General features: G+C 47.0%; 1 protein-coding gene across 1 annotated transcript in view; it reads right to left on the bottom strand.

Moving 5' to 3' along the window:
* Nucleotides 1-389: 389 nt before the first annotated feature.
* LOC115330545 (26S proteasome non-ATPase regulatory subunit 1) overlaps nucleotides 390-15753 on the bottom strand; it is a 78054-nt gene continuing 62690 nt past the window's right edge. The window contains 5 exon segments of the mRNA XM_040218855.2: nucleotides 390-535; nucleotides 7596-7671; nucleotides 8481-8831; nucleotides 12638-12893; nucleotides 13505-13668. Coding sequence (XP_040074789.2) covers nucleotides 459-535; nucleotides 7596-7671; nucleotides 8481-8831; nucleotides 12638-12893; nucleotides 13505-13668 — 924 coding nt within the window. The 3' untranslated portion in view covers nucleotides 390-458.

Genomic DNA, 15753 nt, shown 5'->3' on the forward strand with positions numbered 1-15753 from the left:
TCCGTGCACTTGTCAGACTCAGGTGCTCGAGCGTTGTTGCCTCGGTCACCTGCGCCTGCTCGCGTATGTCAAGCGGTATAGTCCGTTGCAACTCAAGAAGGTAGGATGGGGGAAAGGAAGCAGACTGAATGCTAAAGAGAGGAGGTTTCCCCTTCTCTTCTCCAGCATTCTGTTTGCTTCCTCTTCCCCGGCCTTCCTTTTTCTCGCCCTAATCTCCTGACTTGTAATGGACTACAGTGGAGGAAAGGATGAAAGGGCCGTACCGAAGATTCCCATAATTTGTTGTGCGGTGCGTGTGGGCTTTTAGGATTTTTGCAAAGGGTCTATTGGCCCAGCGGCTTTTAGGTGGAGTGCACTTCTGAATAGGTGTATTGCAAGAACACACAATCTTTTGGCTCGTTCAAACTGCCTGTATTCACAAGAAAAAAAAAAACGATGTGTAACGTAGCGGAGGTGCTTCACTCGTCCTGGTACTCGAAAGGCTCCGGTGGTTCCGGCTCGTCGCCCTCGTCGTTCTCGGAGGTGGGCCCGCCGGCTGGGAAGGAAGACATTCTGTCTCAGCATACAATCCTCAATGCCAGCGTCTCGAGTCACATACCTTGCACCCAAGAGCCTTAAAAGGGATCTCTTAGGACAAGTAAACAGACTGGCACCATGGTAGCCATGGAGGGCATATCTGTATATTTCCAATTTATTTTGAGCATCATTCTTTCTTTCTTGGCTGGAAAAACTTTTGACAATGTTATAAACAACCATTTCTCGTAGACAGCACTTGCATTTGATCTCGCAAATACTGCAAAACCTTCGCTCTAGTGAAATGCAGTGCCTCACCTCAGATGGTGCTAGCGCATTCGCTCGTCGTAAGAGATTGCAAGAACTCGGTCATTGGCAAATGTGAGGAAAGACCATATAGCTTCCCCAATACTGGAAACTCCTCGAAAAACCTATGGGAGCGCGGCGAGTGCGTCGCACCTAGTGGACCTGGAGTCTTCACCAGCGGACAACGCAATAAAAAAATATAGGCTCTGCGAATTCTGATGTCGGCAAGGCCCGTTTGCCCCCAAAACAATTAATTACGTTCGGTGTGCTTGCACGGCGACACCCACCGATCACAACCATAACGACGATCAAAGTATAGCGTGCATAGAAACAGATTTTTATTTTTTTATTAAGAAGGCTCAACGACATTCAGAGTATTACGTACGATTGGTTTGCATCTGAAAACCGAAAAGAAGGCTTTATCCATTAGAGTTATGATGTTCTCAAAATTTACTTTTGATGCGAGAGGCACAATGCAATAACACTGTCATGTTGCCTTCTCAGGGTAGTTGATCGCTAAAAAAATGACCGAACTTCAAAGTGGGCACGCCGGTCAGGGATCCTGGAACCCGGCGGTCAGGGATCCTGTCATTTTTCAGGGGGAGCTAGGCAATATGCCGAGCCCCCGTGCATTTGGCTCATAGCCTCCCTCTCCCCCAGGGCCGAATTAAGGTATGGGCTAAGGGGCTGCAAAGCTAATCCCTGGAAATTAATAAAAAAAAATATATATATGCTATGATTATAATGCAATTAAATACAAAGGTGCAAGCGAGCTGAAAAAGAAGGACGAAGACGTTTGTCCCTCTTGTACCCCTTCTCCAGGGATTAGTTTCGTCATATATATGCTAGTTGGTTTTAGTTCAGAACAGCTCAGACCGAAAGGTGGAACAAAACTCAGAGGAGCCTCTGGGCCCTGGCTTTCTGTTGTCGTGCCAATCCCCACACCCCCACTTTTTTTTTTTTTCCTTTGACGGGGAAACGGTTTTTCTAGACGAGCTGGTGTTTGTGAGCTCGTAAAAAACTGTGCCAGAGCAACAAAATGTAAGCGTTGCCTCCCACCCTCCTTGGTGGGGGAAGCAAAGCTGTCAACGCTGGCGGTCCCTTTGAGGTCTCTTCTAATTGAAACCAGACAAAAGGACGTCTACGGAGTTCTTCGGGCCCCCTCGACGCGTTGTACGGACAACCGTTAGTTGGAAGGCAAGCAAGTGTTGCCGTAGGCTACACGAGCATCATACATGCTACACATTATTTTTGTATATTTTTGGTCTTTCAGCATAGTTTTATGGCAAGTTTCCTCCGAAACGACAAGTTTAAAACAAGCAAAAAGAAAAATCGCTGAACCTCCCGAAGCATTGTTTTCTGACCACTAACAGGCGTTTCAAGCAGCCGGCTTTTGGGATGTCCCCCAAAAGTTTTCGAGAGGCAGTGACTGCAAGCAACTGCTCTGGAGCCCGTGTCTGATCTGCCAGTGCGAGACACCTTTTCTGCCATTGAGCGATATAATCGCTGCAAGTTTTTTTACGAGCCTCTGAGGTTTGACTTTTTATTCTTAGTTAGACTAGGGGTGGCCAACCTGCGGCTTGTGGCTCCCTAGTATTCCTAACACCCCGCCCCCCCCCCCCCCCTTTCCCTCCTCCCTCCCGGTCACATGAACACTTCTTAAAGAGAAAAGGATCAAGTTTTAAATTGAGACAGGTTGCGATTTGGTCCTGTTCTACCGCTATTATACGTACGTACAGTTGGACTGCTTTTGACTTGGATAGATCTAAAGTAGTTCAAGTTTCATTTAGTGGTCTAAAAAAAATGTCTAGACCACCCCCCCCCCCCCCCTTTTTTTCTACCTTTGCTTTTTCAGGCAGCCCTTGGAAGTTTAGTGGTTTTGTTTGTGGCTCTTAGGACGGGTCAGCCTGGCCACCTATGGTTTAGAATAATACGTCTAAGTGGCTGCGAAGTTCTAAATTACTGAACTTAGACGAAACAAGACCATTTCCAAAACTAATGGAAACATTTTACCATTAAAACAGACAGCATGTAGGAAAAAAGTTTGAAAATACCTCCTTGAATTTCGTGAGATGCCTGTGAATGCACCCAAAATGATAGAGTTTGCTATATTACAGTCACATTTAGTCTTAATTATTTCTTGTATTATTTGTATGCAGAAGTCTGTTAGTTTGGGACACAAGAGTTCAGTTATTAGAAGAGGGTGGACGAGGCAGTTTGAGGCCTAAATACTTTAACCACCAAGATTACTTTGTTATATGTTTTGCTTTATTGTTCAAGTGCCCATATGTAAGATGTAAATAAATAAAAGAATTAAAAAAAAAGAAAAGTCAGTAATTAAAGGGGTCATGAAACGATAGCGGGTTGGAATGTTGATGACTTTGAAGAGGCGTACACGTCCTAGTCTGAATGTATGAACCCTCTATAAACAGTAAAATATTAATAATGTTGTTGTTTTGTTTTTTAAATTTTTTTTCACTTTCTTTTTCCCTCTCCTCTTTCCCTTTTTTTTTTTTTCGACCGCTAGCCCCCCCCCCCCCCATGTAAAATACTTCTGGGGTCGCCGGCGCCGGTCGGCCCAGTGGATACCGTTAGAGAGTCTGGAGGCATCCATGTTACCGAATCTCATTTTAGTGAACGCCGGTTTACAGACCCCCCCCCCCCCCCCCCTTTGTGGAATCCATTTATAGAGAAACCCAGTTTAGAGAAAACGGTAACGAGCCTCCTTTTAGTCAATTCACTTTTACAAAAACACCATTCGAGATTGGACGCCACCAAACTTTTTGCGTCCTGTCGGGTTTAAGGGGGAGAAAGGAGGGGGGCCCCAAGGCTTAGGTAAACACGCCTCGGTGAATCACACGCTAGCCTATTTTAAACAGCATCCCCTTTTCGATAAACGGCGTTTCTCTAAACTGATGCTCCACTTTCTCTAAATCAAGCTACGATGAAACATGCTTATTCTCCAAAACGTGCTTCGAGGAGATGTCGTTCAATCAACCGTAGTAAACCCAGAGAGCCTAATAGGAAGCGGAAGCAGATTGGTAGCAGACGTGCCCACAAACACATGCGCAGATATCCACAACAAAACAAAAGTGACGAAAAGAATGACCGTACAAACACTTTACAAACATTGCAGGAGTGAGAATAAAGCTCAACTGAAAACAAATTTTTGGCCTTCATCCCAAACCGAAACAAAAAGTGATCGCTACTAAAACAAGTTGGCGGACGGTTCAAATGCCTTGGCGTTCAAAGAATCGCTGTTAAGAGTATGGGCGTAACATAGCAGAGGACTGATGTTTGTAAGCAACTAAGTAACTGAGAAAGAGTCAAAAACGTACAAAACATAGCAACCCTCGAAATAAACAGACTGATGGCTCTAACCAAGGTCTGTATAAAAACAGAAAGAAAAAAACCAGAAAGGCAGACGAAAGGAAAGGGCCCAGACGCGTGTGAACAAAAAAAATAAATAAATAAACTAAAGTAAAATTAGAAAGACGGTCTCACCAGTGAGACCGTCCTCCAAATGTTGAAATTTATTTTGCGTCAAAAAAGTTGGCCATCGACTAAATGTGTGCGTTGTATTCTTGCAAACGAGTTTAACTTTTCTTTGAGCTCAATCTCTTTTTTTTTTGCATGCGTGAGAAGTGGCAGGTTATTCTTTCAAACTCAGTTTTTTGTCAATTAACTGCATGCGTACATTGATTTCGGTAATGTCCTCAGATCTTATATACACAATCATCTCCACGCAGCATAATGACATTATGGTGGTGAATATATTGTGACAGGTTTTCTGCTCCCTTTTGTAGCTGATGATGAGGTCGGTAGGATTAGGCAGATTGCCTTTTCGGCAAAACAGGTATAAGCGAGACATTCATAAAAACGGTAATGTCAAAGCATAGATAAGACATATTGATTGATTAGAACATTAGACTTGAGCCATAACTAAGTTTGAGAGTTTTAGATGTTTAAGTATTTAAAAAAAAAAGGCAAGATATATTGTGTCTGTAACATCAGAATTTTTTCATCAGAACATCAACTGTGACATCAGAATTGTTTCTTGGCTGAAAAAACAAAACTGCACCTTAAAGGGCTGTTTATGCTCTGTCGTAATGTAGACGAGTGCATACGCCCGATCGCTTTGGCCGACGCTGGCTGCAAACGGAGGATCTATACTCAGTTGCCATGCACTACACTGCATTGTGCGTAACACAGGGAACCTCTAACTATTTAGCCAGCCAGAAATTTTCAACAGGGGGGGGGTCTCAGCTAGTAAATGATAGTAGCAGTGCGCAATGAAAATTGAACTGAATCCTGTATTGCTTGTATAGGCTCTGTAAAGTGCGGTACAATTTCGAACGCATACATTGAGTAATTTAGGCATCGTCTGCTCTTTTGTGATGATACTGTGATGATAATACACCGGCCCTCAGTCAGAAAGAGGTCACTGTGGAATATTGAGTGTGTCGATTTCACTGAGGCATTGCGGTGAAATCAATCTGCTCTGAGGAGTTTTTTTGCTGGCAGAGACTCCAGGCCCACCAAGGGCGCCGCCATCAGTTTTTGCCCACGCGCCGCAACAGTTTCCAGTATTGGTCTCTAAGGTACTTAATGCAAGTGTGTAAATAGGTCTTCAGGCTGCGTGCCCAAAGGCACAGATTAGCAACGACATTACTCTGTCTTTTTTGCCCAACTATTGAAAACTTCAGCCCAAGCATAATTCTGCACGAAACGCTCAATGTTAAGTACCACGAAGCCTTGGATGCCACAATGTTGAAACGCTCAAAAAGGTTTGACGTTCCCACTCCAAATGCACCCTCGTGGTGCATTCTAATCCGTTTCAGCAAGAATGAGCGGAACCGTTTCCCAGCGCCTTTCTGCCGAGGTGTGCTAGGGGAGAAGAGCCCGGGCGGCACAGAAGCTTCTCACAGCTATGGTGCCAGGAAGGCACACTGAGAGGTGCGTTTAGTACCCTATACCACCCATGCGCCGAAAGCGGTCCCAAAGTGGCCACAAATGACGTCGCAAAAGGCGGAGTGTCATGCCGTCGGATGTCGCGATCCTGGCAGTTGGTGCTAGAAGTCTGGGCAAAAAGTAAGCACGAATGCAGGTGTCGTGGAGTTCAAACACTTGGCTGCCGGAGGTTCCATGGAACGTCGGGCCGAAGAGCGACCCACGGCACAACAGGTGTCTGCCACCGCCGCTGCTGCGACGACACACTTCCGCAACGTCACCAGGCGGAAATCGGGGGAACCACTTCTTAGGATGCAGAAAACACACCAGTTGCAGAGGCATTCCAGGCACCGTAATGAAGCAACTGCTGCTCCTTTTTAATAGATTTCACTTGCTCCCCAGAGGCCCCAGGTGCCACCTCTAACCCCACGGAAACTCCTAAATCAACACGCAAACCTGTTTCAACAAATACCTATACGACTAGCCCTGCACTGCTAAGCATTGCATTAAAGAGGCCAAAAGCGGGCAGAAGACGGTGTGAAATTTAAACGACACCTAGCCTGTCAACCCAACCAGCATTTGTTTTTCTCCAGTGCTAGGTTTTTAATGTAGATGGCTACCACGTAATCTGTTTTAAGACCACGAACACCAATGGCTTCTCGAGTTAACTGGGAATGTCAATGCTCCAAAAGCATAGGCATAAAAGAAGAGAAAGACAAGGTATAGGACCTTGCAGACTGTCAGTAAGCTGCCTCCAGGAGTCTGTTATCTCTAACTGGATCGGCAAATTTAAACGCTAACCGTTTGTCTGTTTGCAATCTTTTTCTCTCTTCTTTTATTGTTACCCTTTAATGATTCTTTGCACCGGTGGTTTCTTGTATAGTGCCCATTTCTCGTCTGCGCAGGTTTTATTTCCCGACTTCGCATAGTGTATATTTATCTATCCCGTTTATCCACTCATTCATGTTTTTCATCGGCTACTCGTTAACTGATCATTTTGCATTTGCATTTTCCTGCATTTTGAGGGCTTGGAGTGACACGGGCAGATTTTAATGGCTTTTTCCCTTCTCCACTACCAACAGTTTATTTTTGTTGGAAAAGTAAAGGATATTAATACCATAAAATAATCCAAAGATATTGTAGAGGCAAATTTTTGTAAATCTTGTATCCTATCTCAGAAACATCTACAGTGTGGGCACGAGTCTGCGGCACTGGGAAGTGCCTTCTACGTGCAAGCACCAGTGGCGTAGGCAGGAGCGGAGGGGGGGTTGAAAGTCAAAACACATTACCCCCCCAAATTTTTTAGTTTTGTTTTTTTTTAGAAAAGGAAAACAAATTTTGAATAACTACAGAATTGCTCCGGCCTACTGAGGGATTGGAGACTGCCGTGTCCGTACCCGAGAATTTTACAGTACATCGACCACTACGCATGAGTGCACCCTTGTCTGCCTACTTTCTTGTCCCCGCATTTTTTTTGCGCTTACCTATGTAATCATGAACCAACTGGCCCAAATTGCCACTTAAAGCAGTACTGTGAACTCCGACGATAGCAACGCTTGCGTTCAATGGTACGTCTTTGCCAGGACTCGGAGCACCGACCGCCGGGGTTGCGACATTCGGCACAACACGGCCAGTTTTGCGACGTCATTCGTTGCCACTTGGATGCACCTTTTGAGGTAGGAGAGGGAGAGGATGCCGAACGCATAGATGCGTCCCAGGAAGCGCGTGCCTCGACCGTCTAACTTCTGGCGGCTTGGCAGGTGCACGCTCGGGACTCCTTAAACACGTGGCTTCCGCGGCACTGCGCGGGGAACTGGGAAACGTACCGGATACGGGCTCCACCAGCTCCTCGGCCTCCTCCGCCTTCGTGTCGGCCAGCATGATGATCCCGCCAATGGTGATCTGCACGAGGTGGCCCCGATCAGTTCCCCCGCAAAAGCAGGTTCCCCCGGGCTCCTGTCGACCGCCTTTGCGCCTCGCGGCACGCACAAACACTTTGGCCAACATTACTCTTTCTCCTTAGGCTCCTTTGCGTGCCTCGGCTCGAGGCAGGTGAGGGAGATGTTCTACAACGGCCTCTCTGCGATGGCACGTTGCGGCCGCAAGCATACTCCACACAGTTTGCTCACCCTACGCAGTTGCTTACCCTAAGCAGTTTCGAGCAAGTTTCTTAAGCACGTCAAACACCGGCTACGCTGACAGCGTCGCCATACCGGGCCAAGGTGACGCTGTCTGTACATCCGATGTATACCCACTTCCTTTTTTTGGAACAAGCGTATTCGAGTGATGGCAGCCATTGGTGTGCAAAAGCTAGGCAGCATGCAGAGTAAAAGCTGGCACTGCAGGTTTGAACATTATCAGTTATAAAGGAGAGCACCCAAGCGCCTTGCACAACTAGCATTTGTTGACATTGGTGACCATGTCAAACGATTTTGTATCGTTTTTAATAAAACGTTTCCATTCAAATTTATGCGATGGAACATTGAGCGCAATTTTTCGCCTTTTTGTTTCGTTTCTGGATACCTAAAAAATCTATTTAATGTCAATACTTCTCCACGCCCAACCGACGCAGAATTTGCAAGATTGGACCGTACTTAGAGAAAACGTTTATCGGTCAGACGTCCCGACTGTGGCGATGGTCCAATTACCGAGAACCGAGAAAAATCCTTTGCCAACTGTGCGACAACGAGGAAGATGCAAGGGGCACTCACATCCTTGATGGGGCGGTAACGTGACCCCTCGGGCATTTGGAGCAGCTTCAGCTGAGGTTTCACCACCCGGGCCGGGTTGGAAAGCAGCTCGAAGTTGGGCTCGGGACGGGGCTTGGCCTCTGGCTTGGATTCCGGCTTGGACTCTGCCTTGGTATCTAGCTTTGGGTCCAGCTTGGAGTCCGGTTTGACCTCTGACTTGACCTCCGATTTGGACTCTGGCTTGGAGTCTGGCTTGGAGTCCAACTTGGAGTCCAGCTTAGGCTCCGGCTTGGCGTCGGTGGCCATGGGTTCCCCCTCTTTCTTGGCCTCCTCAGGAGGAGGGCTTGCCTCACCTTTCTTGGCCTCTTCATCCTGCAAAATTGCACCAAGCAAGCTCTCTTAGAACTGCCCACATTGGAACGGCCGACTTTGTCCAATGACCCCTTGGACTGCACATTTTTTAATTGTCCTTTTCCACCTTAACTCTTCCGAGCATGGGGCTGTTCGGAGCCAAGCCGAGTCGAGCTGGCATTTACCACCTGGCACTTCGACAAGATCACAAAATTATGATTTCTAATTGAGAAAGTGAACATATCTAAATATTGATGAGTTTGCCTAATGTCTAACTTTTCCTGGAACATACTCACATAGACTACATTACTTAAGACTGCAAACCGATCATTAGGATTTCTAAGAAGGCATTTGTACATGAGTGGGCACAGTGGTAGGGCTACTTGCAAGACGTCGCTAAATCTGTTGTTGTAGTTTTGCTGTTGTTGTTTATGCAGCTGTTGCTGCTTTCCGGTGTACCTGCCGCCACCAACCAGATCAACGTGATCGATTACAACATCGAAGGTTCATCGTCATCCACGTTTAGCGGTCTACCGCGCATCGACACATTGTTCTTGGCCTCTGCAACATCATCATCATTAATGCAAGCTGGGAGGGTATAATCAGTTGTCCGATATTGAATCGCTTTAAGGCCCGTTCACACTCTTGCGACCTCTTAAACCTGAGTTCCTTAAAACTTCTTAAACCAGAGAACACACTGGCGCCATCTATTGGGAAGCAGTGTAAACTCGGCCGGTCCGGCATATTTTTTTTATTTCTCGCGCATTATCCTTTCCTTCTTGGCTCGAAAAACTTTTGTCAATGTTATAAACGAGCCTTTCTATGGGTATTACGCACATTTGACATCGGAAATCCCACAAAAACCTTCGCTCTTGTGAAATGCAGTTCCAGGTTCACCGCATAGGTGGCGCCACAATGCCAGTGTGTTCCCCAATTCTAAAAACATTTAAGAAGTTTTAAGAGATCTCGTCTCTCTCAGTCGTACTCGGTCGCAAGAGTGTGAACGGGCCTTTAGTGGGCACAGTGGCAGGGCTACCCGCAAGATGTCACTAAATCCACTTCTGCTGCGTACGCAGGCTAATAAAAAAAAAAATATATCGGTATTTCAGAATGATAATACATGTCTTATTCTGCTGCTGTACCCCAGCGATGCTCCCATTCTATGTAGAACTGTACTATAAAAATGTTGCTAATGCTAGCAGGGGACATTGAACCTAACCTGAGTCTCCTGTTGGATTATTGGCATCAGCTTATCCTCCAAAGCCTCTCTATATTACGACGACTTTAAATCGGTCAAGATACGCTCATTGAGGAGCTAAAAATAATTCAAAGCAACCAAATTTCAGTAGACGTGAAGCATGGAGGCATTAACAACCGAGCTAAAATCGGTAGAGGCTAACTTACTCTGTTCCACAACTGCAAACTGAGGTAGACGGTCTTAATGCTTCTACGATTGAATGAACCACTCAAATTAAAAGCCTCGCTTCGCAATATTACAACCTTGAAAGTTTATCATGGAAGTTGAATTGGATTTTTTATGGCTTTCCTGACGTTCTTGACGAGTCGTGGATTGACTCTGAAGCTATTCCATTTTGCCAGGAGACTCTCGACAATGTATTAGATACTCTGTATTTGGAACATTCTCGTAGGCTAGAAGTGTTCAGACCTGACCGAAACAGGCCTATCATCGCAGAGTTTGCATGGTTCAAACTAAAAAAGGACATTTTATTCAGCGCATTTAAATTAAAGAATATACTACCTACTTAATTACCGAAGGCTTTTCACTAAAGGTCGGAAATGAATGCAAAATACTAGTGGAATATGCCAAGACCCAGAATGTCAAGTTTCTGCTTAGGTACAATCGCCCACAAACAGGAATTGTTTTATGTCGATCCAGTCACACTCAAAAGTAACGTCACTTAACAACCGAAGAAAACTAGTCTAAACAATGTTGCACTTACGAATAATATATAGTGGTTTTAAATGTGAATTGCAGAAGCACTCGGAACAAGATCAGCGACTTTGCTACTTTTCTCTCGGTCTCTAAGCCAAGCATTGTTTTAATGCGTTAGCATTAGTACCTACATGACAGGGAAAAGCTGACACTGTCCATCTGCGGACATAACAGTGGAAAGGGAAGTGCACCCCGTAGAGAGGAGAGCAGTGAAGGGCAAAGGCAAGAGGGAGGAAACGTAACAAGGCGGAAGCCAATTCGCACGCGGGAGCCAGCACCTACGGGGGTGCGGAAAGCACGCGGCTACTATAGTCGGTGAAAGGTTAAGAGCAAAGTGGAATCTCTTCCCACCTCCCTCCCCTCTAGCAGAGCGAATGCTGGAGAGGAGGTCACCTTCTCTCCAGCTTTCGCTCTGCTAAAATGAAAAGAAATGGGAGGACCATCCACTTTGCTCTTAACCTTTCACCGACTATACACAGGACTGCACTCCCTGTCCTCCCAATACAAGTCTGTGCCTTCGGGGACAAGGGGTGGGTGTTTTTTACTTTTGATAATTATCGCATCCTAACAGACGCGCGTGGTAGTATCTGTTCTAGGAGCTCTTAGAGTGCACGAGCTGCCATCATAGCTCTAGAGGACGAAGAATAAAAGGAGATGACTTGCTCGTGCTCTCGACCTGGCAGGTCTTGTTTTCTCGTCCGCTCGCCGGGACACTAAATACTTGACACAACAGTATCGTCCGTCCACAGCGTTTCCACTTCCTTTCTCACTTTTCCGCTTGTTTCCTTTCAGTCACGCACGTCCACATGATGTAAAAGGAAAATATGTATTTTCTTCATTGTTTTTAAACCAAATCGTTTTCTTTTTTTTTTTTTTTTTTATCTGGCCCTTTTTGGGGTTTTTTTTTTCCGAGCACTAGGATATGCTGAAACTTGCGGTGACTCTCTCCGGGGAAGGCTGACATCTGTAGCGAAATTGTTGCCTGCATGTGTCCCAGAGCGACAGCTATAGGGCACAACAGAATCGGCTAGCTGGGCGCACAAGTGCTTACTCATTTCTGCTGCGCAGGATGAGTAGAGGTGCGGGATTTGTCGCTTTACTTTTGACTAAATGGTATGTATGTAGGTATGCATGTTATCGAGTTCAGCGTTGTGTATTTACGTACTTGCATGGGCTATTGTATTAGTATGTCCACGGTAATAGATTTCACTTGGGAAAGCTTGTGGCAAAATAAATTGAATTGGTATGTATGATCGTAAACACTGCATTTTTCTTGTTACCGGTTCAATCCCACATAATTACCCCCCCTCCCCCCCCCCCCCCCGCCAGTTCTTTCTCAGAGGAAAGTCAGCAATCCTAAGAATATCGCAGTCTATCACAACAGGGTATTCTATACCCTGTTGCAGGTGAAGGAAAGCGGGACAAGATCCTCCCACGAAGCCCTCCACTCTTTCCCTACTAGCAGAGCAAACCCTGGAGAGGAGGCAAGTGGACTCATCTCCTATATCACATCCTTTGCAGCATTCCCTCGCTAAAGTGAAAAGAAGGGAGTTCTTTGCAGGAGGACCTTGTCCCGCTTTTCTTGACCCACAACAGGGTTTAGCCGCAGTTTTATCCAGAAACTGCGCGTAACGTCGCGCATTGGAAAACTGCTTTTCCCTTAGCACGCGGGTGTGCTGCGGCAAAGCAAGGTATGCGAAACTGTGACGCCCTCTACGCAGCCGTAGCTCCGCGGCAACACCCGTGTTTCCCTATGGGAGTTTGTATGACCCACGACCGAGATAGCGACACGTCGTTCGTTGCTGTTCGGGAACCCCCTTCGACAAGACGCTCGACGGAAGACGGATCTGGGGCGGCGTAGTTTCTAGCTCACCAGGTCCATGCCCTCAGGGGAAGACAGGTCCCGGCCCTCCTTGCGGCGGGCCTTGGCCGTGATGGAGAGGACGGCAGTGGTGACCTTCTCCCGCTCCTTCTCCTTCTTCTCCTCCAGTGGAGCGGGGTAAGCAAAGGTCGAAGGCTTGGCCCCCGAGCGCACCCAGAGGCGGGGCATGCGCAGCTCCCCCGTCAGGCACACCAGGCAGCTCGGGCTCAGGGCCAGCGACAGGAAGTGGGCCAGGGGGAACCAGTACCTGCATGCCCCCACTGCTCAATCCTTCCCGCTCGGGCGGTGCTGGGCAACGCGCTCCCGTTCTTCCACTTCGTGTGGTCGCAACGAGCTAACGACAGCAGGGAGGGCTCAAACGGTTTGGCTTCCTTTTCCAACGACGCCTGGGCGTCTCGTGAGGGGGCGCACACGCAGCTGATGCGCGGCCCGAGGCACGAAGCGCATGCTTCCAAAGACACGTCGTGCCCTTCTCATTCTGTCAGTGATTACGGAAAGCCAAAAATTTCTCGTGTCCCGCCTCTTCCGGTCAACCATTATTTCGATTGCCACATAGGCGCGGTACAACTTACCGGCAGCGATACGTCTGACTTGTTCCCATCTCCTTCTTTAGCTTTGTCCGCAACTTCAATTTTTACACCCGATGCGCGCGCGCTTTTTATTTCTTAAACACGTCGCATGTTTGTACATCGAACGCAGGGCACGGTGCTTGGTCGAGCCGCTTTCCTCCGGCTACTTCACCGTACTTGTCTGCGGCAAGAATAAAGTTTGCATCGCATCCACTACGTCCACTTCGATTCTTTTAAAGGGGCAAGAGGTGGGCTACAAACGGAGAGCGGGCGACAAAAGGCGGCGTACCAGAACTGGGTGAAGACGAGCATGCCCACCACGGCGGCCATGTTGACGTGGCCCGTGCGGGACAGCAGGGCCACGGTGACGTTGCGGCCCCCCGCGTCCAGGATGCCCTGGGCCAGGATGGCCCCCAGCTTGGCCATCACGTCGTCGTGCTTGTCGCTTACCACCTGCAGGCAAGTGGGCCACAAGCTCAACTTGAGCAACCCCATTTCCCTGGACACGTGTAGGACATGGCCGGTGCTATGCACGGCAAAAAAAGTGTTGACGCTTCGCAAAAACCGTCAACACTTTGGCGTGCAAAGAAATGGCTTTCCTCCAAGCCTCCTATGCTTTATTTCGCCGTAACTTGGCAAAGAGCCAATCGGAGCAACAGAAGTAAAGCACCTGACAGCCCTTACCAAACGAGGCCCTGTCTTACCCTCATTCACCCACCCATGGCTTTGACAGCACTCTGAACAACTGGCAAGATAGGGTCACATGTCTCCCTCTGACACACTCACTGGAATTGTAGCCTCCGCCATTTGCCAAGTTTATTTATTTATTGATGCCTTTGGCCTCCTGGCCGCTACAGGGGTGGGATTTTTGGAAAGTATACATACTTTATACCTACACACTCCACACATCCTTTGGCACAAGACAAAACTCTAAAAGTACAAATTTCAACATTAATTTTCTCAAAAAGAATCACTTTTGTTGTCTTCGTTCAGTGAGGTCAAAAAGATCCAATAAAAATCAGATGTAATATATGGCTCAGACATAAATCCACACATTTGAAAAGACAAAATGTTTCAAGATTTATTTTAAGATGCGAAGCTCGATCGTCGTCATTCGTATGCTTATTTATTAATTCTTGGTGCCCTGTCAGACTATATTCATTGGCTTTGATTAAATTCAATTTTTGGATATTTCGAACTGATTCTTCATGTCCTGTCGGGGTTGAATTAACGAAAGTCGACTGTATAATACATTTTTATCCCGTAGACACAGGACATCATCACTTTTTGCTTTCTCCCATCTGAATTCTGTTTTCTTTGTCTTTTATTTAAGTGAAATAACGTAAGTATGTTATTGGTTGCCGATCTAAGGTCATAATGCAAATATGAGACAGCCGCTTTGGTGGGGCGGAGAGAACGATAGAGAACTGTCACCAAACAGACGTGTCTGTTACCCTTCTTCTCTACTCTGCATGAAGCCATCCCCTCCTTTGTCTCGTCCATGTGAGCATCGGTTTTCATGATGGTGCTCCCGTCTCCACCGGGTATACAAGCCCCAGGCGTGTCATTATAGCTCGGCACAGGCTCACCGGGCGATATCAGCCATTGACTGTAGGTTCTTCGTTCTGGGCTGCCATGTCCGGCACCCGAGAATATAGCAAAATCCTTCAACTTGGATGGGAACTCCCGACAATCCTTTCAAGCAGTGCCGCAAGCCATTGTCTTGTGCTCCAGAAGGTAGACAAAGAGGTACATTGAATCTGTAGACGCTGTCCATATAATTAATATAACCTTGTTCAAGATATCTCTCACGGAGCTGCGTTACCACATCAAAGGATGATCCGTTGAGCCCAAGCCTTTTGCGCTTGCCTGTGTGCACGCTAATACCCTGTTTGCAAGTCTGCAACAACTCAGTTTGTAGCCCCATTTTGTGACTGTCTCGAAGATATTGCCAATGTCTAGAATGGGCTTTTGACTTCACCATCCCTCCTCCTATTGAGAGGCTTCGGTGCGGCTGGAAAAATCTTGCTGAGCGGTCATTATGTTTCAGCAGCCAGAAGACCCTACACAGCTTTCCAACGCGGAGTGCTGTTGTCTCGCCCGCAACCATACTCTAAACATTTGGTGGCCACCTGCCAATACTACCTTTGTGAACTTAAGACTCAGCACATCGTTTAATAAAACATTGAAGAAAAAAACAGTAGAACAAGGGAAACTACGAGCACCTTCCACAACAACCAAAAGGCTGTTTCGAGTTGACTCAAGGGCTCTCCACACAGTACACCACTCTGTCCGCTTGTCTCCGCTTAACAGACGGAGGCATGTCCTCCAGGAACAGCCCTTTAAATGCCAAGGAGTGTTGCACTGTGCGAACATTGCAGCACTTAAGAGTGCCCCAATCCCACACCTCCCAGTCCGATGCAGAGGGACAATTTGGCGTTTAGGGGGAATGCATCTTCGTGTCAAGAAGGAACAGCCCTGCATGGGTCCAACCTGTTTGGGGAAGAAGCTATCAAGAATGCAGATCAAGGTTAAGAA

The sequence above is a fragment of the Ixodes scapularis genome, unplaced genomic scaffold (genome assembly GCF_016920785.2).
Source record: "Ixodes scapularis isolate PalLabHiFi unplaced genomic scaffold, ASM1692078v2 PGA_scaffold1__304_contigs__length_218370807, whole genome shotgun sequence".
Classification (NCBI taxonomy): domain Eukaryota; kingdom Metazoa; phylum Arthropoda; class Arachnida; order Ixodida; family Ixodidae; genus Ixodes; species Ixodes scapularis.